Source organism: Cercospora beticola, chromosome 1 (assembly GCF_033473495.1).
Source record: "Cercospora beticola chromosome 1, complete sequence".
NCBI classification, from domain to species: domain Eukaryota; kingdom Fungi; phylum Ascomycota; class Dothideomycetes; order Mycosphaerellales; family Mycosphaerellaceae; genus Cercospora; species Cercospora beticola.
In genome coordinates, this window is record NC_088935.1 from 1827230 (window position 1) to 1853277 (window position 26048).

The 26048-nt window shown below is 54.5% G+C and overlaps 11 protein-coding genes across 11 annotated transcripts; 6 read left to right on the top strand and 5 right to left on the bottom strand.

Moving 5' to 3' along the window:
- Positions 1 to 297: 297 nt before the first annotated feature.
- RHO25_000699 (uncharacterized protein) lies at positions 298 to 3627 on the top strand (the record flags this gene model as incomplete). Its single annotated transcript, XM_023593305.2, has 1 exon — positions 298 to 3627. One exon carries the CDS (start codon positions 298 to 300, stop codon positions 3625 to 3627), a length of 3330 nt encoding a protein of 1109 aa, XP_023459327.1.
- A 752-nt stretch (positions 3628 to 4379) lies between these two features.
- Positions 4380 to 8288, top strand: RHO25_000700 (uncharacterized protein; the record flags this gene model as incomplete). Its single annotated transcript, XM_023593306.2, has 4 exons — positions 4380 to 4425; positions 4578 to 4770; positions 4936 to 7904; positions 7960 to 8288. The coding sequence occupies 4 exons, from the start codon at positions 4380 to 4382 to the stop codon at positions 8286 to 8288; spliced, it is 3537 nt and encodes a 1178-aa protein (XP_023459321.1).
- A 544-nt stretch (positions 8289 to 8832) lies between these two features.
- On the bottom strand, positions 8833 to 9708 carry CRP15 (40S ribosomal protein eS7; the record flags this gene model as incomplete). The annotated part of the gene is made up of 4 exons (XM_023593308.2): positions 8833 to 9196; positions 9246 to 9328; positions 9485 to 9622; positions 9685 to 9708. The coding sequence occupies 4 exons, from the start codon at positions 9706 to 9708 to the stop codon at positions 8833 to 8835; spliced, it is 609 nt and encodes a 202-aa protein (XP_023459320.1).
- Positions 9709 to 10087: 379 nt separating this feature from the next.
- On the top strand, positions 10088 to 12095 carry RHO25_000702 (uncharacterized protein; the record flags this gene model as incomplete). The annotated part of the gene is made up of 6 exons (XM_023593309.1): positions 10088 to 11088; positions 11225 to 11450; positions 11502 to 11584; positions 11637 to 11797; positions 11855 to 12012; positions 12069 to 12095. 6 exons carry the CDS (start codon positions 10088 to 10090, stop codon positions 12093 to 12095), a joined length of 1656 nt encoding a protein of 551 aa, XP_023458197.1.
- Positions 12096 to 12388: 293 nt separating this feature from the next.
- Positions 12389 to 13568, top strand: RHO25_000703 (uncharacterized protein; the record flags this gene model as incomplete). The annotated part of the gene is made up of 2 exons (XM_023593310.1): positions 12389 to 12982; positions 13053 to 13568. The coding sequence occupies 2 exons, from the start codon at positions 12389 to 12391 to the stop codon at positions 13566 to 13568; spliced, it is 1110 nt and encodes a 369-aa protein (XP_023458198.1).
- A 345-nt stretch (positions 13569 to 13913) lies between these two features.
- PAA1 (Polyamine N-acetyltransferase 1) lies at positions 13914 to 16070 on the bottom strand (the record flags this gene model as incomplete). The annotated part of the gene is made up of 6 exons (XM_023593311.2): positions 13914 to 14264; positions 14320 to 14903; positions 14957 to 15563; positions 15618 to 15769; positions 15834 to 15939; positions 16008 to 16070. 6 exons carry the CDS (start codon positions 16068 to 16070, stop codon positions 13914 to 13916), a joined length of 1863 nt encoding a protein of 620 aa, XP_023458195.1.
- A 633-nt stretch (positions 16071 to 16703) lies between these two features.
- On the top strand, positions 16704 to 18564 carry RHO25_000705 (uncharacterized protein; the record flags this gene model as incomplete). The annotated part of the gene is made up of 2 exons (XM_023593312.2): positions 16704 to 18342; positions 18398 to 18564. 2 exons carry the CDS (start codon positions 16704 to 16706, stop codon positions 18562 to 18564), a joined length of 1806 nt encoding a protein of 601 aa, XP_023458196.1.
- A 351-nt stretch (positions 18565 to 18915) lies between these two features.
- Positions 18916 to 19227, top strand: RHO25_000706 (uncharacterized protein; the record flags this gene model as incomplete). Its single annotated transcript, XM_065602049.1, has 1 exon — positions 18916 to 19227. The coding sequence occupies one exon, from the start codon at positions 18916 to 18918 to the stop codon at positions 19225 to 19227; it is 312 nt and encodes a 103-aa protein (XP_065458121.1).
- A 268-nt stretch (positions 19228 to 19495) lies between these two features.
- On the bottom strand, positions 19496 to 20267 carry RHO25_000707 (uncharacterized protein; the record flags this gene model as incomplete). The annotated part of the gene is made up of 5 exons (XM_065602050.1): positions 19496 to 19854; positions 19905 to 19953; positions 20015 to 20070; positions 20147 to 20168; positions 20241 to 20267. The coding sequence occupies 5 exons, from the start codon at positions 20265 to 20267 to the stop codon at positions 19496 to 19498; spliced, it is 513 nt and encodes a 170-aa protein (XP_065458122.1).
- A 1171-nt stretch (positions 20268 to 21438) lies between these two features.
- RHO25_000708 (uncharacterized protein) lies at positions 21439 to 22533 on the bottom strand (the record flags this gene model as incomplete). The annotated part of the gene is made up of 1 exon (XM_023593314.2): positions 21439 to 22533. One exon carries the CDS (start codon positions 22531 to 22533, stop codon positions 21439 to 21441), a length of 1095 nt encoding a protein of 364 aa, XP_023458202.2.
- A 1577-nt stretch (positions 22534 to 24110) lies between these two features.
- On the bottom strand, positions 24111 to 26004 carry RHO25_000709 (uncharacterized protein; the record flags this gene model as incomplete). The annotated part of the gene is made up of 3 exons (XM_023593315.2): positions 24111 to 25471; positions 25530 to 25656; positions 25756 to 26004. The coding sequence occupies 3 exons, from the start codon at positions 26002 to 26004 to the stop codon at positions 24111 to 24113; spliced, it is 1737 nt and encodes a 578-aa protein (XP_023458199.2).
- Between the last annotated feature and the right edge of the window lie 44 nt (positions 26005 to 26048).

Genomic DNA, 26048 nt, shown 5'->3' on the forward strand with positions numbered 1-26048 from the left:
GTGGTAGCGATCCAATCATGCTGATCCGCGCCGTCTAGTCTCTTGGCAGCCTTGAGGACCTCTGACCTCTCCACCTCGTCACGTCCTCTCCCATCCAAACAGAGACCACACCGCATGCCCACATCACCTCCGTCGCGCGACTTACCCACTATCGCGATCGCGCGCAACTTTCTAGTTGGACACCGGCCACTTGCAGCAGACCTGCACTTGTCACTGTGCTTGACCGCGTCTGCACGCGCCCGAAATCCATCACCGCCCACGACGGTGTAATGCGAGGCGTCTTCTGCAAGGAACGGCATGAATGGTAGCAAGTCGCCAGATCCGGCACCTCTGGAGACTGGACTGGCTGCCAAAGGCGACAGCATTGACGCCAACGGGAACCACAATTCGGGCCGGACGAATGCAACAAGTGACACGGTATCGAAATCATCACCAGGAGGCTCGCACACAGGCAACGAACAGCGCGTAGGGAGCACAAAAGGCGATGACGCGGGTGCAGAGCCCGTCGCGCCCAACGGCAACCACGAGGATGGCGATTCTGAGGCCGAGACATTGATTGATAGTCCTGTGAAGCGGAGAGAGGCTGAGAAGCGGATGCTCGTGAAGGCTGAACGTCGGCCAAAGGCTAAGCATCGCATCGGTGGTCTCCCTGTCCCGACTGACGGCGACGAGGATGATTCCGCCCAGCCGTCGCCAGTGCCCAGTACTGTCGCGAGCGTGGAAAAGGAAACAGCCTCGAAAGATGTGAAGGACGAGAAGCTCATGGATATAGACGCTGGCGCGGACGACCCTAGCGACTCTCTCAGCTCCCCACGATCGTCGGCCAATCCTCCATCGCGCGGATCATCGCGATCTCGTGCTTTCTCGGAGCTGCCCGGAGCTTCACGAAATGGTGCGCATTCGCCCAACCCCCGAAAGCGCAAGCATCGAGCATCTTCAGTAAGCTTGCCCAATAAACGCCCAAGTATCGAGCCGCCGAAGCGCAGACTTCGTGGTCTCCACTCCGAAGAGGCCATCGGCAGGACGGAACTCTCCTTGTCGCCGAAGTTGCGCAGTCATCGCCGGGCGGTGTCTACGCAATCTGCGCTAGGAGATGGCGCCGCGGAGGTCTCCAATCGAAAGCGCAGATCGGGGACTCATGGCCCGATCAAGGAAGTGAAAGCGGCGCGGCCGGCGTGGGAAGAGTCGGATGCATCCTCAGAAACGACTTCTCATGGATACGCGGAGAATCGGCGACCTCAGAGAGGCGTGGGACGGTCGACATCGACTCCCGGTAGACCAGCCGGGCGAGAACACAAGCGACACGTCAACAAGTATGGCTTCACGCGACTCGCGGAGGCATGCGAGGCCGGTGAACTGGACCAAGTGAAAGAATGGCGAAATCGAGATCCCGACCAGTTGGAGCTTGCCGAATTTGCTGGAAATAAGCCCCTTCAGATTGCGGCACTCAACGGGAATGTGGAAGTAGTGGATTATCTGATTGATCAAGGATGCCAAATTGATTGCGCCAACGTGGACAAGGATACTCCTCTGATCGATGCCGCAGAGAACGGTCACCTGGACGTTGTGCATAGTTTGCTCCGGGCTGGCGTTGATCCTCTCAGGCAAAATCTCAAGGGACAGCAGGCACTCGACGTCGTCACTGATGATACTGACGATGCCGAGGAAATACGTGCAGCCCTTAGAAGGGCGATAGAGGCCTGGAACACTAGCGGCTCACGTCAACGACGTGAAGAGGAAGAGGAGATGCGGCACCGAGCTGGGCCTACAAAGGAGCTGCACTTCATGGCCCGCAGCTACGAGAATCTCCTGAAACTCGTGCAGATTAATGATCGCAATGGTGTCAAGGAATTCTTGGACGCTCGTGTGCCCGTCGACAATCATGTAATTGCTGCCGCTGCCAAAACTGGGGACTCATACCTGGTGAACATGTTACTCGCGGAAATGACAGAGAAGAAGGCTTTACAGCGACCGGAACGACCGATGCTAAGTGTTCTCGGAACATCCCATTTGGAGATGGTGAAGTCGCTCGCTGAGTTGGACAACTTCAATCCGTTATACCGTAACCGTTCAGGTCAGACCTGGCCTGAGATTGCTGAAGAACGACACGGGCCCAACTGGCGTGAGGAGAAGGAATTGTTGCAGCATTTGTACGATCAGCGGGCTGGGTCGAAAGAACGCCGTAGTTCCAGCCCGGTCACCAAAAGAGATGGAGGCAAGCGTCGTATTGTGCGGCGGAGCCCTCTCAATGACGAAGAGGAAGAGGACAGCGACGACGAACAGGCGCCACGACGAAAAAATGGAAGGAGGCTCATGTCGAAGCGTGATATGCGCGTGGCCAGCGGCAGAGCTCCCTCTGACGAATCGTCCGAGGACTCTGGTTCCGATGTCGCCACGGGAGAAGAGAATAGCGAAGAAGCGACGATGAAGCCACCGGAGAGCCCTGCTAGTCGGACGACAGGACAAGTCAGACGCAAGAGCATCTCAACGCAACCTGCAGCCTCATCTCCGCGCCTTCGCAGACGTTCATCATCTGCTCGTGGGCCCGCTGAGCCGTCTTTGCCCACCTTACCCGAAAAGTCAGAGGACAAGGAAGCTGATGCACCGATGGAGAATGCTTCTCTCGAGGCCCAGCTACTTGAGACCCAACGTGAACAGGAACGTGCTGCGCAAGCAGAAGTGGAAGCGGCGGCCGCGGCGGAGGCGGAAGTGGCGGCTCGACAGGCTGCAGAGAAAGAGAGACAACTCGAAGAGGAGCGACGTGCAGAGCAGGCACGTCAGGAACAAGCCGCACGGGAGGCAGAAGAACGACGCATCGCAGAGGAGGAGCAAGCACGTCTCCAAGAAGCCATGATCGCTGCGAAGATCCGCCATCATGAGCGCGTTGCGCTCTCCTTACCGATTGCCATCTCCCACGTGCTGCATCCGTCGTCGACCTTTGACTACGGAAGCGACACTGCTCTGGATTACCTAGTTCAGTACTTCACACCACTCCAAGTACTCAAGCACGAGCACCAAGATCCTTATGCAACGCTCCCGGCCGGCGATGATGCTCCATACTGGGTGACGAACGTGCAAGCTGCACCGCTAGTGGGCAGACATGGGCTGGAGCTGATGCTTGCCAATGGCGCTCCCGGGTTTGATGGCAGCTTGGCAGAGCTGTGGGACACCAAGGACGTTCTCGTCAGCGACTACGATCGGGTTGGCGCCGTGCTAGCAAGCTTGCCACAACATCTTCCCGATCAGATGGCCATGAACAACGAATTGCACGATCGATTATCGTTTGAAGAAGATATGCAGAGGGCAGCAGACAGGGTCAAAGCCGTGGCGCAGATGAAAGGGCGACTTCGCGACGGAGAGGCTGTGCTGCGCTACGTGCGCCTGGACGAAGTATGGAAGAATCTGCACCCCAGCGTCAAGGGCGTGCCAATTGAGGTACGGTTTGATTTCATGCCGGTGGCGCAGCGCAGCGTGGCTCGCAAGGGGAACGGCAACTTCGTGACAAAGCTCAGTGCATCGATGGACTCCAGGCCGCAGCCACGTACATTTGTCGATGGCCAGGTCATAGAGCGAAGACCACGAGTCCCGAACGGCAAGACCGAAGTGTCGGTTCTCGCTGGATTGTAGCAGAAGCAGAACAGTCACTGATAGCTGGTATATAACGCATGATGAGAACGAACACTGAACGCATGGAAAAGCTGGTAACGTCTACCCAGCGTGTCGGGACCGCGTGAGGTCTGTAGAACGTCGTGTCAGTCAGTGTCGTTGGGCTGTAGCCAATCGGCTCGTTGGTGCGCGTGCTTTGTCTGACCCGCTGCTGCAAGATCGTGTGTAGAGCGATCTCGATGCCGCAGCGAGATTTCCGCAGCGCGCGGGAGAGGACAATGCGCAGCAGCAGCAACGTGCCCCCAATTCAAAGGCCATCCATCATCGCGGCGGCTGCGCGGTGAGCACGGCCATCGCACGTACGGATTTCCAGTCGTAGGAGAACCGGCGGACGAGGGTTGGCGCGGAGAGCTACCCAGAAGCCTGTGACGCTCCTGTGGAGAAGTCGTCCAGACTTCCATCTGCTGCTCTCGAACCCGCAGCAACGGCCTCCGTCGACTCACGTCGAGAAGCGCCATAGTAGTGCCGTCGACATTGTACACGATGGCCCCGTGAGCATCGATTCCACCGCCACACCGCAACCCCGCCGCCCCACCGCCATCTTTGCCTCGTCCCACCCCGCCGGCCACGGGCTCGCTGTCAATTAGGCTCGTGAGCAACGCCCAGCTGCGACACGTCGTGTGCCTTTCCGCGCTCCCACGGGGTCGATCCCAGCACAGCTGCGACGCTCACTCGTGCGTGCTGAGGCCAGCCTCGGGGCAGCGAGGAGCGCAATGTCGCCGCAGGAGCAGGGCTCGATCAACGACGACAATGGCTTCGGTAACCCTCCCCCTACACCGGCCTTCCGCACCCCTCCCCTCCGCCTGATGCTGTGACTCGTCCAGGAAGGCAGCCACCGGCTTCCTGCGCACGCATACGCGCGCGCACATGCCACACAAACGTACATGCTGACCGATGGGCAATGCTTGTAGCAACAACCAACAGCGATCAACCTGCCATCCTCGAACAGCCGCCCAACACGCAGCGACCCACCGCCCTCCACGTCCCCAAGAACCGGGCCACCGTTTCCAAGAGCAGTTCCACCGCCAGCCTGCACGTCGACAATTCCGAGGCCCTGAAGAGGCTATCAATCGAGGGCACTGTTGCGGATGCCTACGACACGAGGTGCGTTCTCCCACTTGGAGGTGTCCATAAGATCAGAGAATCGCGGTGGCAGCATGCAAAGTAGCGAGCAAGGTGTTCAGATTGCGGTCGACGAACGAGCTGGCCCACCGGTCGAGCAAGCCATGTCACACATGAGGATTTTGGCTGACGTTGTGCATGTCACAGGTCACCCATACTCGGTTCGGAGCGCGACACGGGCTTGAGGAGGATACGGCAGAACCCTCAATCGATCAGTAGAGTTCCTTCGTCGCCCAACTTGGCTCCGCACTCGCCAGTCCTACCAAGTCCTGCTGCCTCCCGAAAGTCGTCCTTCGCTGCAGACAAGTTTGGACCAACATCACCGACCATAGCTTTCGGCGAAGACCTTACCCGATTTCCCTCGGAGTCACTCCATTCCTTCTCCTTTGCTCACCAGAGCACTGAATCATTACACAATCGACAGAATGTGCTAAAACGCAGCATTGATTTCATGCGCGAGAAGCTTGCGTGGGCTTCAACGTCACCTCGGATAGCGAGTGCACAAGCTCGATTAGCAGGCGACGAGGAGCTTCTCAGCATGATGGAGCTATTGCAGAGAGCGAATGCCATCACTTCGACATCGCTCAATGCCTCAAATCTTGGCATCGATACTGGGCCACTCACCGGCCCCGCGCATCTGGTCAATGAGAATGTGTTTGAGAAGAGCTTCTTCGCTCCCGAAAATGAAACAGAAAGTCCCACGAGCATGACTAGCAGCCCGGTGGCAGTACGGGACGATTCAGCCGTGACAGTTCCGCACCATGAACTGGTCCCCGTAAAAGAAAGTGAAGAAAGCCCCGAGCAACTCAATCTGCTGCGGACTTCCACAGCAGACGACGAGGACTTCATGCCCAGTCTGCCCTCGCGACGTCCACACAAACCGTCTCTGAAACGTACGTATACAGATACCGCCGGCTACTCACTGCAACACAAACTGAGCGAGGCCATGGCACGACCATATCGTGCTCCAGAAGCACGTGCGCCTATTGTCACACAAACACCGATACGATCTAGCACGACAGTCACAGAACGTGCCCCTCATGGGCACAGAAACGCTCCGGCGCAGGCTATATTCACCACCGAAGCTAAAGCGCCATGGACAATAACTGCAGCAAATGACCTGGCGTGTTTGGTATTTGGCGTTGGGAGAGCAGAAGTCAGAAAATTGGGTATCATGGAGGTCATAAAAGAGGATCGTCGAGGCTGGCTGGAAGAAAAGTTGAAGAATCCAGATTCGGGAACAGTCCCGAAGCAAGCAAAGCTTCAAGTCCCTTCACCTGGTAAGGCCACTCCAAGTAACAGTCTTGCGGCAATGGGTAATGGCATTACAGCCAAACTTCTATCAAAGCCTCCTTCCAGGCAGCAGCCTCGACGGGCCAAGACGTCCAACGGGACATCAGCACCCACCAAAGGCAATTATCATCCTGCCAACAAAAGCAGGGGCGTTTTACTCTGCGGCGATGTTGTTCCCATCCAGAAAATGAATGGCTCCACAGGCAGTGCCTCACTATGGGTCAAGGAGAAAGGCAATAACCTCATTTGGGTTCTGGAGGAAATAGCAGAAGACGTGGCCATGCTCACTGTGGACGAAATCGGACTTGTCCTCCGTGGAAGCGGCGATTTGGAGGCCATCTTTGGGCTAGACCGAGTGCGAAACGGAATGGACGTGACACGCCTCATACCGGCTTGGCCGAAGGTGGCTGGCACAAATACCGGCGCCATCGACTACGACGCCATTGCGCGAGTACGGAGGTTCACGGCCCGAACGAGCAACTCGATCAATATTCCTGTGACTATCGATCAACAGCCGAGCGAGAATGTGTTCCGCATTTCTAGTTTCCCTCACATTGCGGGAATAATTGTGGTCAACCCGCAGACGATGCGAGTGAGCAGCTCGAACACCGTCTTCTCTGCGGCGCTCTTTGGTCACGCCAGCCCAGATGGGCTACCGATCAATGAACTTATTCCTGGCTTCGACAAGACCCTTCGTGTAATGACTGACGAGGATCAAATTGCTTTGGTCGACGGGATTGTGATACCAGAACATAGTTTTAGGAGAGCCCGCGCTTTGCTCGCCCTGAGAGAAGGCTCAGCGGATGCCGCCGCAATTTTCCTACGCCCAAGTGGCCTGCCCGCAAAACACAGAGACGGTGCTGAGATCATGATTGATGTGCAGATGCGGGTCGTGAAGTCAGACCGGGACCCCATTTACAATGAAACAGTCGTGGAAGACGAAAGCACTCCATCATTCCATGGTAGCGAGGTTGTGTATGCCCTCTGGATTACTTACAGTCGACAGCTCCATGCTGTGAATCACGGTACAGGTCCTGTTACGGCGGTTTTGAGTCGGCCCGGCACTCCACCACGCCAGCCAGCGCCAGGCCTGGGACAACTTGAGGATGAAGTGGCTTCCAGTCCAGCGGCTGGGCAGGACACGAGTCAGAAAGTGGAAACTTCAGCTGCTGTAGCAGTTGACGACAACAAAAGCGCCACTTTAAACGGGACCGATGCTTCCGAGCCGTATGAACATCCCTCGCCTGACCTTATCGAAGCGGGCGTGAAACTCATATCAAAGAAACGCATCGACGATTTCACCATACTTGAGGAGATGGGCCAGGGTGCATATGGGCAGGTCAAGCTCGCACGTTACAAGAAGCCTGCAGCGAAAAAGATGGTCATCAAATATGTTACCAAGCGACGCATTCTCGTCGACACATGGCACAGAGATCGGAGACTTGGGACGGTGCCATTGGAAATCCATGTACTGGACTATCTGCGAAAGGAAGGGATGCAGCATCCGAACATTGTTGAGATGGCCGACTTCTTCGAGGACGACATCAATTACTATATCGAGATGGTACCTCACGGGCTGCCAGGAATGGATCTTTTTGACTACATTGAATTGCGGGTAACGATGGAAGAGAGAGAATGCCGGAAAATCTTCAAGCAAGTCGCCGAGGCCCTGCGCCATTTACATATCAACGCCAAGGTGGTGCACCGGGACATCAAGGATGAGAACGTCATCTTGGACGGCGAGGGCAGCGTTAAACTCGTGGACTTTGGCAGTGCCGCTTACATCAAATCAGGTCCATTTGATGTCTTTGTTGGCACGATAGGTAAGTGATACCCCTGCAAGTTCGATCGCATTGCATACCACTGACTTAACTTCAGATTACGCGGCTCCTGAAGTCCTACGTGGTCTGCCGTACAGAGGCAAAGAGCAGGATGTCTGGGCGTTGGGGATTCTCCTGTATACCATCGTGTACAAGGAGAACCCATTCTATAGCATCGACGAGATCATGGATCATGACCTGCGAGTGCCGTACGTGATGAGTGAAGACTGCATTGATCTCATTCGCAAAATGCTGGACCGGGACGTGGAGCGACGAATTGGAATACAAGCTGTTCTAGATCACCCATGGTGTCTGGTTGTGGACGACTCGGACGACGAGGTTGAGAGGGCGAAGTCACCAGCAATCGCTACCCCACAGGCGGCATGATGGACGGCATGACGAAAATGTGGCCCGGAAAAGCAGAACGAGGGTTGATCCTCTATTATTGACATTATTTGATATTTGCATGGCGACGGTCGTTTCGAGGGACACAACATGATAGATTGATCCGATCATGCGCTCAAGGTGGTGAACGGCTGGATTTACGACGTCCTTTTCTGATAGATACCCGAGCGGACGGAGGGAACGGCATAAAAGGCAATGCAGATAGAGCCAGATGGTGATTGAGATACATCGTTGTCGTATGTATGGCGGGGGCAGCCGCCGGCATGTGTGTACAGAGATACCACAGCACAATAAAAGTGAGAAGAACACAAATTGGTAATGTGAAATCGTCTTGGGTATCATTGGTGACAGCAAGTCAAATTTTGATCGAGGCCTGTACTGTGCAAACTGCAGAACGCCTCTGAATAGCTACATGCCCATCCAGCGCCGTTGCAGAGCCCCTTCAGCTCCATGCTTTTTGTAAGCCCTCGGTTTCTCCGTGGCTGACCGTCTATAGGCAAGTGACTATGCGTGAACCGTGAAACGTCTAGTACTCAGCTGGGGCCTGTGGGAACTCGAAGTTGACACCCTTGCCGGTCAGACGCTTGTAGACCTCAGAGTAGGTGTCGAGACGGTAGTCAACACCACCACGCTCCTTCTCGTCGAGGATGACCTTGAGGACCTTGGAGCCGTCCTCCTTGGTGCGCAGACGCTTTCCGACAATCTCGACAGGGTAGACAAGGTCGGCAAGGATGGCGTCGTGCACAGCAGTCAGAGTACGCGAACGTGGGCGCTTCTGGGTCTGGCTGGTGCGGCTGCGGTTGCTGCGCTTTGGGCGAGGCAAGATGCGGCGCGAGGCAACGATGAGGACGTGGCGGTCGGAGAATTTCTTCTCGAGCTCACGGGTGAGGCTGTGATATGTCAGATACTGCAACATGTAGTCAAGTGAAGTGGACTTACCGCTGCTGGGAGCGGTGCCATCCCTGGAGGAGAGGGACTGGGACGAAGATAACGATGGCCTTGCGTCCGTGGCCAACCTCGATCTGTAAGAATCCTGGTGTCAGCGCGAAAGCTGCCCAGTGCCCACCGCCTCTTCGTTGTTGGATCGAGGATATATGTCTTCCTCTTCCATGTCCATTGCATATCCATCTCTTTTGCACGCGTTGTTTCGTGCTCTTTTCGTCCTTTGCTCAGCTTACCTCGCGGGCAGAGACAAACTGCAGAGGGCGAAGAGCAGCCTTCATGTCGGGGATGTTGCTCTCGAGCTCGTACAGCGCCGTAGCGATCTGCTGCTCGGTCTCATTGGGCTTTTGCCTCGATGGGCTGTTGGGCGCGATCTGTGTGAAAGCGCATGTCAGCAGGCGGCGGAGAACATATGCGTTATCGTGGCGCGACTGACCTTGTTCAAGGCTTGCTGAGACATGTTGGGCGAGCTGCGATGGTCGATGGGCGATGCAGAGGGCTGTCCGTCAACTTTGTGCTGCAACAACGATAGCAAATACTCCAAAGTGCGCCGGATCGGCATGACTGAGTGCCGACTAGCGGGGCTTGGCGGGAGTGCACCTCCGATGTGCAGTTCGGCCACACGTCATTCGCTCTTGCCTCGCGTGTTTTTGTTTGGCGTAGAAACGACGTCTCGCGGTGCAGCGCCTGGCAGCTGATCTGGGCTCCATCACGAGCAAAACTTGACTGCTCAGCATCATGCCTTGAATTGCTGCTTTTACGTCGCCTACCGCGCCTCTTTCTCTGCGCTGTGCGACCACAAATTCTCAAAACCACTGATCTCCTTCCGACCCGCCGTCATGTCCACCGATGAAGCGAACGGACAGGCAAATGGCTACCGCGACACGCAGCTACACCAGCCTCGAGCCCGCAAGACACTCGACCCACGCTTCGCCCGCGACTTCAGCGACGAGGTCGCCTCTGATCGATTGACGCCAGGCTCGGGAAACATCAGCGGACCAGGGACACCAGCTCCGCCAGACGATGCTCCACCGTCTGTGAAAGCCACTTCTGCAGCCCGCAAACATGTTCGCCGCAAGACGAGGCAGCAGCGCCTGTTCCCTTCCATCGAATACGAAGAGCGCGTGTCACACTTCGACCCCAAGTCGAGCTATAGCAACTTCAGGGGCTTCTTCGTACTTTTTTGGATCGGACTGGCTATCATGATCTTGACCTCTATGCTTCGGAATCTGAAGGAGACGGGAAGGCTACTCAACTTCAAACAATGGCCCTTGTTTACGAAGGACCTGTTTGAATTAGCCTTGAGTGATGCCTTCATGGCGGCCAGCACAGCACTGGCCCTCCCACTCAACCTGCTATTCATGAGAAGCCATGGCCTATTAAGGTGGAATCGAGGAGGCATCGTGATTCAGAGCGTGCTTCAGGTGATATGGTTGTGTTTCTGGGTGGGCTGGCCATTCCTTCGAGACTGGTCATGGACAGCACAAGTGTACTTCCTTCTGCACACGCTGGCATTGTTCATGAAGGGCCATTCCTATGCTTTCTACAATGGACATTTGGCTACTACGTTGCAGCGCCTGCAAGAATTGGACCAGCCCATCAGCCCGCAAACACCCACAGCAGCTGCCGTCCGGTACCCTCACGCTTACACTGGATCGGCGCCCAGCGAACAGGATGATGGAAACGCAAAGCACGAGCACAATTCCTCCATCATGCAGCTCCGAGAAGACCTCGCAACTGAACTCACATCGCCTCTGGGGAACGTTTCGTACCCGCAAAACCTCACCCTTCGGAATTTTGCATTTTACCTTATGTGTCCAACTCTCTGCTATGAATTGGAGTAAGTTCCACTGCTGAATTCTTTCTTGTTGTCGGTGGTAGCAGAATGAGGCTATCGGACGGGTCGCTTCACCATGTCATTATGAGATCGAAGAACTTTGTCCAGGACACATGCTTACCTTCTGTCTGTCCTCTAGATACCCACGAACTCCGTCTCGATCGTACATGGAACTCTTCTATAAGACCCTGGCGGTTTTCGGGTGCATTTTCCTCATCACCGTCACTACCGAGGAATTCATTCTGCCAGTGCTGCATGAGTCGGCCATTCGTTTACAAGTAACACAAAATTGGATCGACAGCTCGTTGATCTTTGCAGAGACCGTTAGCAGTCTGCTGTTCCCGTTCATGATCATCTTTTTACTGGTAGATAACGCATCGCATGAACTTTGGTCGTGGTTACTGATTTTCTCAAAGGTTTTCCTCGTCATTTTCGAGTACGTGCTGGGTGCTTTCGCGGAACTCACGCGTTTCGGCGACAGGCAGTTTTACTCCGACTGGTAAGCAATCGCATCACATGAAATTTGGTCGTGGTCACTGACGATTACAAAGGTGGAATTCAACCAGCTGGTTAGAATTCAGCAGGGAGTGGAACAAACCCGTACACCATTTCTTCCACCGCCACGTGTATCTTGCGAGTCGTGGTGTGAACCTGTCGAGGCCCGTGGCAACAGTTATAACGTTCCTGATCAGTGCCCTTGCACATGAGCTGAGTAAGTGTGGGCACTTCCACTATTTTTGAGCTCGTTCTGACCAGTGGGCTCTCACAGTTATGGGGTCTATCACGAGGAAAGCTCGGGGTTACTCTTTCTTCCTCATGATGCTGCAAATTCCACTTACGGCGGCCCAGCAGATACCCTGGGTGAAAAAACGCGAACTCCTCAACAATATCATGTTTTGGATTAGCATGATCCTGGGTCTGAGCTTGGTCAGTATCCATCTACTGAAGAACCTTCGAAACAAGACTTTGCTAATTTGTCACAGCTATGTGCTCTCTATGTACTTGTCTAGACAGCACGTCGAATCAATTCGAAATTTGCTGTTCACCCCTAGATTCGTGCTCTCATGGCTTGACTTCCTGGTGACTGACGTAAAACGTTGCACGCACGAATGCAGCCATTCTGGCAGCTCTAGCTGACTCTAGCTTAACCCGAACACGTAAGCAAGACCGGCTTGGCCGTCTCCGCAACTTTTTCCTCCGTGGATTGACACTTTCTTATTGATGAAAAGTACCAAATGCATGCTTGCATAATATATGTACCGGCCACCCACACAGCTCCGTATTGACATTGTGAAATACCAACATGACTGCACCATCAAAGGAAGATATTGTACCACTTTGGTTAGACTGCGACACAGGGCACGATGATGCTTTGGCCATTCTGTTGTCCGCACAGCATCCTTCCATAAACCTCCTGGGCATCAGCACAATCCATGGGAATGCCTCTCTCAATAACACCACATACAACACCCGGGCTATCTTGAAGGCTATTGGCCGCGAGGATGTTCCCGTTTACATCGGTGCCTCGAAGCCATTCTGCCGCACTCCTGCTGCTGCAGCCGACATCCACGGAGAATCCGGACTCGATGGAACGACATGTCTACCTGTGCCGACAGTGCCTGCGAGGACAGATCTGACAGCAGTGGATGCCATGTATCAAGCTCTAATCGCTCAGCCTGCCGGAACCGCATACGTTGTCGCAACGGGTGCTTGCACGAACATCGCTTTACTTTTTGCTGTATATCCTGATCTCGCAGAACATATCGCTGGTCTATCCATCATGGGTGGGGCGATTGGTGGTGGCTTCAGCGATGCACCAATGGGTATAGTGCATGGTAAGGAAGATAGACCTGGGAATTGGACACCTTTTGCAGAGTTTAACATCTATATTGATCCGGTGTGTAATCCTCGTCCCTTCCGCTAGTAATAGCACTCTCGATCTTGTTGCTAAATCGTCCATTTCTCAGGAGTCGGCTAGCTCCATCTTCTCCAACGAGATCCTGTCGAAGAAGACTACATTAATCCCTCTCGATCTCACACATCAGTTCCTCGCCACGGAGGATGTGCAGCAGGGTATGCTGCACGGCTTCAATAAGACACAAGCTGCAGCCGGCAACCAAGTCTCGTTACCTCGAAAACTGTTTTACGAGATTCTAACATTCTTTGCCAAAACATACGCAGAGGTATTCGGGTTGACGCAAGGACCTCCAGCACATGACCCGTTGGCCGTTGCGGCCATTATTTTCAATGACTTATTCCATGACAATGATGGCGAGCGATACGCAATCGAAGTCATTACAGAAGGTCTGCATGGATCGTCCGTTGAGATACGGTCGAGCGAGTCTCAATGCGGGCGGACGATTGCTACATTGTTGCCGAAGGGCACCGCAGGTGTCAGGATTCCTCGATCGCTCGAAAAGGAACAATTGTGGCGATTATTAGAAGGGTGTCTAACGCGGATTGGGGCGAAGGGATTGAATTGAGGATATTCACTTCAGCCTGCATAACATGACCGGGTAGAGCTATAGCCAACCCAGACACGCTTGACGTGGACAGCGGGATGGAAACCTGTGGTGAAGTTCGCTCGGTATCATTTTTATCAACCCAGACCCAAGCGATGCCTTGCATGCAATCAAGTCATGCAACACAGCCAGACAACCTATAAATCTAGCTGATCCCACAACATTGCCCTCGATCGAAAGGTCATTAGCACAGCAGAGTCGCGAAGCGGCCTGCCCCTAGATTTCTGCCTTGGAGAGTGCTGTGAGCTGTCCCATCTTTCCATTCGTCAAAATCTATTCCATCGTAAAGCGCCAAAAATCCGCACTTTAGGTTTCCATAGCATTTTCCGTGTCCGTCCACGCCTTGCTTGCCGTCGTCGCGAAATACCGCACATCAACATCATCATCCTGCATCAGCTTCTCGAGAGGTGGCATGACCTCGTCTCTGATCAGCTGCTGTCCTCGCTGAGAGCCGGGGAAGGTTGTCTCCCCTTGCTTCTCTAACTCGACAATGGTGGCAGTTGGAGAGTCAGGCAGACGTTTGAGAACATCAATGAGGACGGCATATGATTTGGCGACGTTGAATCGGATGTTGGGGATCGGATCGTTGACGAGAGCTTGCAGAATAGGCAATACTGACTCGGCCACGACCGGGAGAGATAGCGCGGGTGCCAAGATCTGAGTGCAGGGTTAGTCCAAGTACAGCGGCTGCAAAGAGATATTCTCAACTTACAGAGACAGCAAAGCAAGTCGTCATGCGATAGAGGTAGTTAGGATGCTCCGCCATCGCGGCGACCTTGGGCACGATAGCCTCGCTGGCCCATTCGACGCCAAAGACTTCAGTCAGTTTCTTGAGGTTTTGCGTGCTGGCTTCTCGAATGCTGAAAACGGTGTCTCCCAGCCAGGACATGCACAAACTGCTCAGCTTCTCATCAAAGAACTTGACGCCCAATTGAGAGGCCAGAAGGGGCACGTATTGGATGATAGCCAGTCGCACCCGCCACTGCTTGTCCTCAGCCAATTGTACGATGGCTGGCAGCAGGGATTGCGACAGGAGCTCAATGCCAATAACATTGTTGACCTGCTCCAATTTTGAGATGATGTTGAGTCGGACATCCGGGAAGTCATCCTTCAGCATCTGCAGAAGCATCGGTAGGAGGTGCTCTGTAGTCTCTTGCTTGCCCAGGATCGGCGCCAGGCCACTAATCTGGTTGCCGAATGCTGCGCGAACGTGTTGTGAAGAGTCGGAGACCAGATCCTCGATGGCCGGCATGATGTCCCGCAAGAGTGCCTGGCGATCCACGAGCTGACAGAAACCTACAGATGTACATCAGTCTTTCGTCCACGAAGCAGCGCGTACACACACTTACCTGGTATTTGACCGGCTATTGCACTCCTCACTTCAGCCTCGTTGTCTTTGAGCAGTCTGACGAATGCTGGGACGAGATCTCTGGCGATCACCTCATCATCGACTGCCTTCGCTACCTTCTCGAACCGGTCGGCGACCATGTAGCGCACTCTCCAACTCTTGTCTTCAAACAAACTGCGCAATGCGGTGAGAAGGACTCCATGACTGCTCTGCTGCTCCTTAGGCACGGCCTCCGCAATCGCAATGAGTACGTCCACGGTGAGCAGTCGCACGCTATCTTGGTCGTCTCCTGCCAAATGCTGGAAGAGAGGAATCATGTCCTCAATCACAACGGCTGCCGGCATGCTCTTGACGAACTTGGCGAGGTTGTTCGCCGCCTGTCTTCGGACCATGGGGGTGTCGTCGTGCACGAGCTGAGAGAACTGCTGCCGGAGGCCTTCTTGCGACGCAGGTGTAGCATGTTGGTAAGGAGTGTTGTAAAGACCCGTCGCTGAAATCTTTGACGTGAACCAGTCGGCTTTCGAGAGGCGGATGGTAAGGGGTATGAAGTACTGCTCAACTTGTTGCTGGGACAAGTGCTCGCAGATCTTGTTAAGTGATTCGACGGCCTGCATTGGCAAATCAGCTTCACGTCTCGTACATGCCTGCTTGCAATTTCTCACCTTGTCTCGCACGAGTGGCTCCTCGATCGTGGCCAAATTCTCGAGCGGTGAAAGGAGCACGTGCCCATGCTCTGGCCCTCCAACATACTCAACGAAATTGCCCAGCTCGTCTCCCAGGGCAGTCAAGACCTCGTCTTCATCTTCCACAGACTCTGGTGCCATCGTTAGTACCCTTGTATGCACGGTGTAGGCTCGTGGGGGAGTAGTTGGGCGTACCATCCAGGAATGGGATCAACTCGTCCCTTGTACGCTCCGGGCCCAGAGCCAGTGCGATGGTGGACAGCCTCCGAATGGCGTTCAAGCGCAACAAGACATCGTCGTGCTGTTCTCAGCCTTGATCAGCACAGATGCCCTATGTGCGAGGGTCGGGTAGATGTCCTTGTCTCATACCTTGAGCTCATCAATGAGCACGGCGATCGGGTACAGCTCATCCTGCGCGCTCTGCTCCTCCATAATCGGTCTCTAAGTCTGCAGGATCGTGGGGTGGTAAGGAACGGATGGCCGGGCGTGTGGCCTTTACATGCAGCAGCGGGCTACGGATTGTTGTTGTAGGCGCGCAAGGTCGAATCGAGGCGGGGCTGGATCGGTGGATATGAGGCGGCGATCTCAACAGAGCTTCGCGCTGTGGTCCGTCAGCTCACCGTCGCTGCGTCGGTGGAGCTCCTGCAACGTAGTGGTCGCGAGCAGAGCAGGGCAATGCGGCGGAGGGGAGGGCGTAGGTGAAGACAAGGTTTTGGCGAACACGTCCATGCAGGAACACGGCCAGCCGCGCGGGAGAAAGGGCGACTGGAGGGCCGGCGAGGGCGGACAGACACGTACGTACCAAATGCTATGCGAGGGCGGTCGGTCGCGTGTGGTGGTCGGCGGTGGTGGTGGGAGGGGTGGAAATGGCGCGCAGTGTTGTTCGAATGATGTAGCCCGTTTCATCGCAAAGCTGCTGTGATGTGGCTGAATCGAAATGTGGCGCTCCAAATTTAATGCCAAAGAGTCACCTCACTACCGCACTGCGAGCCTGATCCCACTCACATCCACTCGCCTGCTGCAGCTCATCGCAATCCGGCCAGACGGCCCTTGAGAAGCAGCACAATGCCTACCATCGGAGTCGACAAGGAGGACTTCTACCGAGCCATTGGCAAAGATCCCAAAACATACACCAAAGAGGAATTCGACCAACTGTGCTTCGATTTCGGCATCGAGCTCGATGAGGACACCTCGGAGAGCAAACGACCCATAGTAGATGGCGTCGAGGAGCGCCCGCAGTTGAAAATCGAGATTCCTGCAAACCGCTATGACATGCTCTGCTTCGAGGGCATTGCCCTGGCCCTGAATGTCTTCTTGGGCCGGCAGCCAATGCCCAAATTCACACTTGCTCCGCCAAAGGATGGAAAGCTCCTCACCGTGAACATCGCGAAGGAGACCGAGCAAATACGCCCTTTCTTCTCGTGTGCCATCCTTCGCGGCATCAAGTTCGACAAGGCGCGCTACGACTCTTTCATCGCTTTACAGGACAAGTTACATCAGAACCTCGCGCGTCAGCGGACTCTTGTGTCAATCGGCACCCATGACCTCGATACTATTGAAGGCCCATTCTCTTACGAAGCCCTTCCTCCAGACGAGATCAAGTTCGCGCCCCTCAATCAGACGAAGGTCATGACGGGTAGGGAACAAATGGACTTCTTCGAAAAGGACAAGCACTTGTCGCGGTACTTGCACATCATCCGTGACTCTCCAGTGTACCCCATTATCTACGACAAGAACCGAACAGTCCTTTCCATGCCACCTATCATCAACAGCAACCACTCGAAGATTACGCTCGATACCAAGAACGTATTCATCGACATCACTGCCACTGACGAGACCAAGCTCGAACTTGTCAATCACGTTCTATGTGCCATGTTCTCGGAATACTGCAGCGAGCCCTTCACGATTGAACCTGTCCAGATCGTATCAGAACACAATGGCCGAACGCGACAAACGCCGAGCTTGCAACCTCGAAAGGCCCAGGCATCAGCCTCTTTCATCAACTCGGTCTGCGGTCTCAATGAATCGCGAGAGTCTCTGAGTGACCTCCTGAAGAAAATGGCCTACGACGCTCGCCCATCTGCAGAAGACAAAGATCTGTTGGATGTCGACATTCCGATCACGCGCGCAGATGTACTCCACCAGGCAGATATCATGGAGGATGCCGCCATTGCATATGGCTTCAACAACCTGCCCAAATCTTTCCCAGCCTCCTCATCTTCGGTCGCAGCTGCTCTGCCGGTCAACAAGCTCGCCGACATCGTGCGTCTGGAGTCAGCCATGGCAGGATGGAGTGAAGTCATGCCTCTCATTCTATGCAGTCACGATGAGAACTACGCATGGCTAAACCAGAAGGACGACGGCCGCGCAGTGAGACTTGCGAACCCAAAGACTGCAGAATATCAAATCGTGCGCACATCCCTGGTACCAGGCCTGCTAAAGACAATCAGGGAGAACAGGCGCCATGCAGTGCCGATGAAAATCTTCGAGGTTGCGGACGTTTGCTTCAAAGATGACACTCTGGAGCGACGAAGCCGAAACGAACGCCACTTTGCGGCTGCGTGGTATGGAAAGACAAGCGGCTTCGAGCAGGTACACGGTCTGCTCGACCGTGTCATGACGATGCTGAGATCAGCTTTCATCACAAGAGAAGATGGCCTGAAGAACGAGGCGCTGCAAGGGTACTGGATTGAAGAAGTTGATGGTGAGTAATATCAAGCTGTTATTCAGCTGAGCAATTCGCTAATGCTTCATTATAGACCCGACATACCTTGCCGGCCACTCAGCAGCCATTTACCTCCAACTTGCAGGCAAGAAGGCGCAGCGCATTGGCACCTTTGGTATTCTGCATCCTGCTGTGCTCAAGAACTTCGAGCTTCCATTCCCAACATCAACACTCGAGCTCAATCTGGAGGTTTTCCTTTAGATATTGAATATGGAATGTCTTGGGTTACGAGTTCAGGTTAACGCCGCTATGAGGTTGATCGCTCAGTGAAGCGTGTCCGCGAAAATGGCATGTATGGGCTCTTTGTCTGGACTCCATAGACTCTGTGATGTGAAATGTATACATCGCCCTTTGGCAAGAAATCGCCCAGTGATTTCGATTATGTTTCCACTTCGTTTGAGTGCAAGTGTGACAGAAACGGAAGCGGCTCCGCACATGCGTTCGAAGAGCTCGTGTTGCTTGCCTCGCCAGAATTCTGACCTCAAACTCAATGTTCTGAAGACAGCCCCATCGGCCACACACATCCTGCATGCCCAGGCATTGGCAAGCAGCATGGCCGACGAAATCGAAGACCCGCGCGCATACCTCACGCAAATGCTCAATCGAACGCTGCACGTCCACACCTCCGACGGCCGCATGTTTGTCGGCCAAATGAAGTGCACAGACAACGAACGCAACCTCATTCTCGCGATGACCCACGAGTACCGTCATCCTTCCGAATCTGACCTTCAACGTGCCGCGATGGAACATGAACAGATGGGCAGTGATGGCAAGCTCAAGCTGGACATGAAGAAGAGATTCGTTGGTCTTGTGGTGGTGCCTGGACAATACATTACGAAGATTGAGCTGGAGAGTTATGGCTGAAAAATCGGTATAATATGAGGGTGTTCGGATGGACCACACACTCGACTTTCAATACTGTGACCGCGCCGCGATGTTGCACGGGTGAGACCGGGATGCTATGAGTGCGACAGCACGACATCTACAACGACCTTTCTTCGAGGCTCTATCTGGGAATCCAGTCTCGCCCTTGAAGGGCACGAATCCATGAATCCTGCATACTACATTATACTCGACCATCTATCAGACATACCTCTTCCAGGTACAACGTCGACCACGCGCGACGAAGTCCTCAAGCTTTCTTGAGCTGTTCCTTGACGCCGCTTCGATCTTCGAGCCCGTATGCAAGAGCCGCGAGACCCAATACCACCAATCCAATGTTTCCATACACACCGATATCCATGGCAACAGTATGGTGCGACGCGTATCTCCAGTGAGACCAAGCACCAAATCCTGTAGCCACGTGGTGGAGGATAGTGATGAGCACCACCGCTCTCGCATAAGGCTTCTTGTAAGTCACTGGTGCATAATCAGACAAGGACGAACCCGTCAGACCAGCCGGCAATGGCACAGCATCAGAAACGGCCAGGAGGATAGCTGCCAGTGCCAAAAGGCAGAAGGCGTCTGTTCGCGTGGTATAGAGTTCCAGATCTAAGCGGTCAGCGTCACACATGCAATAGACCAACGCAGCAACAACACACCATTAGGTTCTACCGCTCCTTGAATCGGAGGACGAAACCAGCCACACACCTGTGGGGTGTCAGCCAATCGCTCAACATCTCTGATTCCATTTGCTCGGGATGTGGCATACAGTTGCTGGATCAATCACGCGGACAATGCCTCTGAGGAAGTACCAGAAGCTTGTCCCTGATGAGGAAGTCAGTCGGCCGACAAGGGACAACAAGTTGCAGGCACACGCAACTACGGCATCAGGATAACGGACCGAAAACGTATGCGTGGTATGTCTAGAAACGCCATTCAGTTAGCTCGGAGCTCTCGAGAGGACACACGGGAAAGCTGCCGTCAAGCTTACTTACATCAGCATATTGCAGTAGCGACGGCATCTTGAAATACTCGTTTTCTCTTTCTTCAAAGGTATACAGCTCTCCTCAATTGCAACAGAATGTCGGTGAGTAGGGTTGCTGGACGAGCAACTTGAGGAGGTCGGGTGTTTTGAGTTCCTGAGCTCTCAGACCTGCGTCATCAAGCAGTAGTTACTCCGCCAGTCCGCTCACTTCCAGCAATTGCTCTCTTGAGCATGCATTGCAGCTTGAAGATATCATGGTGATGCCTACATAGAGCACGTAGCACAAGAATACATTAGCAGTCAATCCCAGCTTGTCAGCATATGTACGAGAAATCGTCATCAACCTGTTTCATGGGGCGCCAACAGCTGGCTGGGCCAAGGACAAACGTCACGTCGAAGTAATCTGGGTGAGAATATGCATGTGACGCGTATGACCATTGAATTGAAGTCGCGAATGCAACTGTATCTACAAATGGCCAACTATCTCTGCTACGACTAATAGCTCGCGCGTGCTCAAATGAATGAGACGCATGCCGGCCGCAGCGCCGGAGTCAGAGAGCCTCGCTCTTTCTTTTATCTCAAAATCGAACGCATTGCAAGCGTGTGTTGAAGTCCGCCAATATAGCCTCCTCCTTCTTCAGCGACTCAATTGCGCAAATGAACAAAACCAATCGGAGTTACTCCATCGAGCTCTAGCATCGTTTCGCGAGCTCAAGATTGTCATCGCTTCTCCAGAATAGATCAAGCTCGTTCATAATATGTGAATGTGAATGTGTATGAGTAGCCAATGGCCCTTTGACTTTCGTCGCTGGACACTGACTGATGTAGAAAGTAAATGCTGGTCGTGAAAGGCTCACTTGGCCTGTTGAGTGTGTTGGTCGTCAGTCCATGTGGTATGGTAGAGAGATGCCAGGAAACGAGCGTGGTCGTCGCCAGAAACCGAGGCGTCAGCGCTTGACGTCGGTAGGAACGGGGTCATCGTCCGTGGGTCTGTATCCCAAGAAACAATGCAAGCAAAAATGGGTATCTTCCGAGAAGGTGAGGGTGAGAGAGAGAGGAGAACGCCACCCATGTCAATCCAGGTTCTTCCGTCAGCACTTGAACAGGAAGACTGGTGCCCAGTGTCGTTCGTAAACAGGAGATCGTGAGATAGAGTGGGAGAGGGGAGGAGGTCCGTGACAACGCCAAAAACTCCAGATAAGCAATCTTTACATGCTGCCCATGCTCATTAAGGCGGCGACTGCATCACGCTCGGCCGGAGACTGCACAGCAGTACGCATGGCGCGCATGCCGTTTCCAAGGGGAACAGAAGAAGAATGCATCTTGCGGGCAGGATTCATTGGTGGTGGGCCTCGAATGCCAGTCCGAGCGTAGCGTCCAGTATAGGGAACGGAGACTTTGCGGTAGTTTTGGATCGGGGCGTTGGGAGTGGGCAATGAAGCCTTCCGCATCGTCTCGAGGCCGAGCGCCGTCCAGTCCTCGTTGTCGGTTTCGCCATCGTTCGTGTCAGAGGAGTCGCTGGACAGTCCATCGAGGGACATCTTATCCGCTGCCTCCTCAATGGGATCCATGTCCATGTCGAATTCGTTCTCCTCTTGAATGCTGGACGCAGTCCAGCTGCCGCCTGAGAATTGTTCCCTGCGTCTAGCTTGCATATGACCGACCGGAACATGGACAGCAGAGTCGTTGTGAGACGCAGCGTAGCTTCCGTGCTCGCTGCGAGGAGGCGAGAGGTTGCCTTCGTTGAAGGAGCCGATTCCGGAGTCGCGCGAGGAGCCCTTGATATGCGCATCCCACCGTCCCCAACCCGTCTTGCTGAAGGTGACACTTCCGTCCACTCCACCTCCATCTCTGCTCTCCAATGCGGCAACCACGATGCGCCGGGCCTTGGCAGGAGGAATGCGAGAGAAGCCAGGCACAGTGTGATTCAGTTCGCCCATGACATGACGGATGGGACGCGGTCCGTGGTTCAACAGGATTGCCGGGAGGTGGTGCTGGGCGAGCATGCTAGGCGTGATGGCGACGGCGCCGTCGAGGCTGGAAAGCGCGCCCCGGCTCAAAGGCATGCCGCCGCTGGGAAGGCTGCCCACATCGTCCTGCATATCCGTATCGTGCTCAATATTGATCGGTGGCGGAGAGAGTGCGCCGGCGTTGACAGGGCGAGCTGCCAACTCCGGACTGATGGAGCTCGGAGGAGTCAGGAGCGCGTTGGCACGCTTCTCGAAGAAGGCGGTGCCGGAGATGTCGCTGGTGTCGCGCATGATCGGGATGCTGGCGGAAGGAGTCTGCGAGGCCGAAGCCATCGCTGCGGGTGGTGCGGAAGCCATGAGAGTGGTCGCTGGGTCGGATGTAGCTTTCCTGCACGCGCGGGCTGATCAGTATGCGACGGGTGGGAGAGTGCAGATAAGGCGTCGGACAGCGCGAACCACGGCGGAAACAACGAAAGGTGTTTTCGCAGATGGCACGCGACGCGATGGGACTTACTTGACAGAGCAAGAAAGCTGGTGCGAGCGAGGTCGAGCGCGTCGTGGCGAGTCGCTCGAGCTGGTGTCGCTGCTGCTGCTGCGCCGAGAGTCGGAGGCCGATGGGGGCTGCGCGTCGAAGGGAGTGCAATGCGATGCGAGGGAGCAGGAGACGGCGGAGCAACAGACGGGGCAACAGACGAGTATTTCGGCGGTGCGTTGTGCGAGTGTGCGTGGTATTGGGGAGAGAGAGTCACACGGCAAGGCGCAGCGTGAGTTAGTATGGGCGTGCACGAGGACTGGACGCAGGCCACCAACCGCCGCTCCCGCTTGTTGCTCTTGCTCGCTCCACTCATGACTACTCCACGCCCGCCCAATCGAGCCGCCACATGGGCGCAATTAGAGGCACGCACCTCATCTCATCATCAGCCAACTTTCCGCATCCGTGTCGACTAATCCATCATCTGACGCGTCGTGTTTCTGCTGCCAGCGTGCACAGTTTGCGCGTGCCGACTCACGATCGATCTAATCTCCAGTCGCCTACAGCCACGCAGTCCCAATCTGGCCACTGGACTGACACACTGCATTCTCACTTTCGCAGCCTTCGCTTCCCGATACCGCATTGATTGTCGCTCGCCTTCCCACCTGTTCGCGCTCATCACGGATCTCCACAGCACTACTGCCGTAGCTCGTCGGTTGTCGCGCATGGAGGGGCAGCATTCCACCATCTCTCGCAGGTTTCCGAGCCGGGCGAGCAAGTCGCGGTTGTTCTAAAATCGAGCTTCCAAGACTGCGACCTCCACTGCGAGGGTCTCCCACATCCGTGCCCTGTGACTTGAGACACGTGTTTCTCCTCGACTCTCCCAAACGACCCGCGGCCGATTTCGTCGATGCAGCATCCACGTCATGCTATCCAGTGTCGCCGAAGTCTTGCATGCTTCCTGGTATGCATCGGGCAGAGTCGTGTGGGACCCGACTCAACACTACCACTCGCTCAGGCACGTTGGCATTTAGCACCAGATAGCATTTCCGAGTCCGCACAAGAGCTCGCGCCATGCCTGTACATCGAGCGCTGTACCCTCGGCGCATGGAGATAGGCTACCAACGGCCGTACTCGCCCTCACAGAGCGAAATGGCGGCAGTGTGCTCGGCCATCGACTATGGCGCAACAAGCTTGGCACAGCAACGGATGTTCCAAAGTGCTCACTTCCGAGCGGCCGTTGATTTTATTGAAGGTGAGAAGGATCGCAGCGAACCTCATCTTGGATCTGACGTTGGCCAAATGAACTATCCTACTAAGAGCGTGTGACCGGTATTGGCTCCTTACACGAAACGACATCAAAGCTACTCATGTCGGCGCAAGCTATTTCGGCCACACATGCGTTCACGATGGACAAGTCAGTTCGACTACATTCGATCTAAAGCGCAAATGCCTCGTCCCAGTACCAGACGTCTCTGCCCTTCCTCACCCATCTTCCAACCTGTTTGCGCAGGCTTTGGCTCAATTGACGAGGACCACATACGACGACCGCGATTCTCTCTGTACTGCTTTGCATGAACACCTGATCGACCACCGTGACCAGGTTGGGGCGACCATTACGAGTCTGGAGCCCTTGCGTCGGCAGGCCAGTCTTCGCGCCATTCTCGTCCATGCCCTCGTGCAATAACTTCTTTTGCTCCTCCATCTCGACACCTTCTTCGCCAGGGGCCTCATCATCATCGTTGGCAAGAGCGAAGGAGCTGTCTTCGATCTGACCACCGCTTTGTCGGCTGAGATGAACTGTCAATCTCTCCGTGAAACCATCTCTCTCCTTCACATCCTCGGGCAGAGCCCAAGTGACTTCGGAAAGTGTCCTAGCGGCCCACACGAAGCTGACTCTTTGCCTTCGATGACTGCCTTTACTCGGAGAAAGATCTGAGAGCAACTGCCTGTAGAGCGGTGCCACAAATGTGGCGCCTACACCTCCCGCGACGAACAACACTCGATCATATCCAAGAAGCCTGTCTGCGTGGCTAGCGAGACCATAAGGGCCTTCGACGGCGAAGGTTTGCGTCTCTTTGTCGACCCTGGCGAGTTTCGCCGTGTTTCCATCGAGTATTCGAGCTACGAACCGAAGTTTGTTGTCGATGGCTGGGATCGAAGCGCAAGTGAACGGATTCGTCTTGAAAGTCCGCAAGAAGGGATTCCCGGCGAGAGACACATATGCGTGTTGTCCGGGATGCCATTTCATTGCTCCCGCAGTTAACGGTAGGTTTATTTCCACGAGGCCAGCATCCTTGACTTGTCGAATTGTTCCAGCGTGCTTACGCGTCGCAAAGAAACGAAGCACAACATTGACCAAGTAGATGAAAACGGTCTCGTAGACGAACGGTCGGATATGATGGACATGCCAGTAAAGTAAGGGCAGCAGACATGTGGCAAGAGACACATGCGTAATGTAGAAAATCCGATAGCTTTTGTCCCGAACAGCTTTCAGCGCAGTGGTCGAGAGAGCGGTGAAGCTGATGATAGCGACCACGCCACATATGATGAATAACTTTTGGAGTTTGGCGAGCAGTAACGATTTGACGACGTAGAAGTTCACGTAGAGCACGACGTGGGCCCAGAAGAAACCGACGATAATGCGTCCAAGGATCTGATGAGCGGACAGGAGCGTGGCCTCGGAGGAGCCGGTCAAGATCTGTAATGGAGCCCAAGGTGATTTCATCGATAGCAGGTAGTGGAATGGAAGCTGTGACCCGCCCACAGCGCCGAACCTTTTGGTGAGATGGAGGTAATCTATTTGTTCTCATGTCAGTCGAACGTTCCTCATTCAGGCTGTTGCAATATGACCAACCATCTCCAGTGTCTACAAACGTCAAAGTCAGCAACCATGCCGTCCAGATCGAGCCCCAAAGAACTTCTCCTTTGGTGCCGACATGATAGCCAAAGACATGCAATGGATCACCACTCCACCATGCAGCCTAGCATCGATCAGGTTAGTTACTCATATATTCGCGAGCCAGTTTGAGTATAGTCTGCTCATAAGGGTGGATAAATCGTATCGTGTTTGTGTGACATACCCGACGCCATCTATTTCGAACACCGGCGATCGTGAAGCCCTTGGCCTCGCGAGCTGCCTTCACATACGGCGATGCAGGCGTTTCAATCGCTCCTCGTGGCCACCATTTCCGACTTAGAGAGACCACGTGGAGAACACCGATGGCGGAAAGCGGTAATATGACCGAGCACTGAGCAGTGAGTCCATAAAAGTCCAGCAACTCCCGCCGCTCGTGCTGCTGCTCTTTGGTGAGATCAACAAACTTGTACATCTTGGTCGCAAAATTGATGCATTAGCGTTGGAGCATTTGGTCAT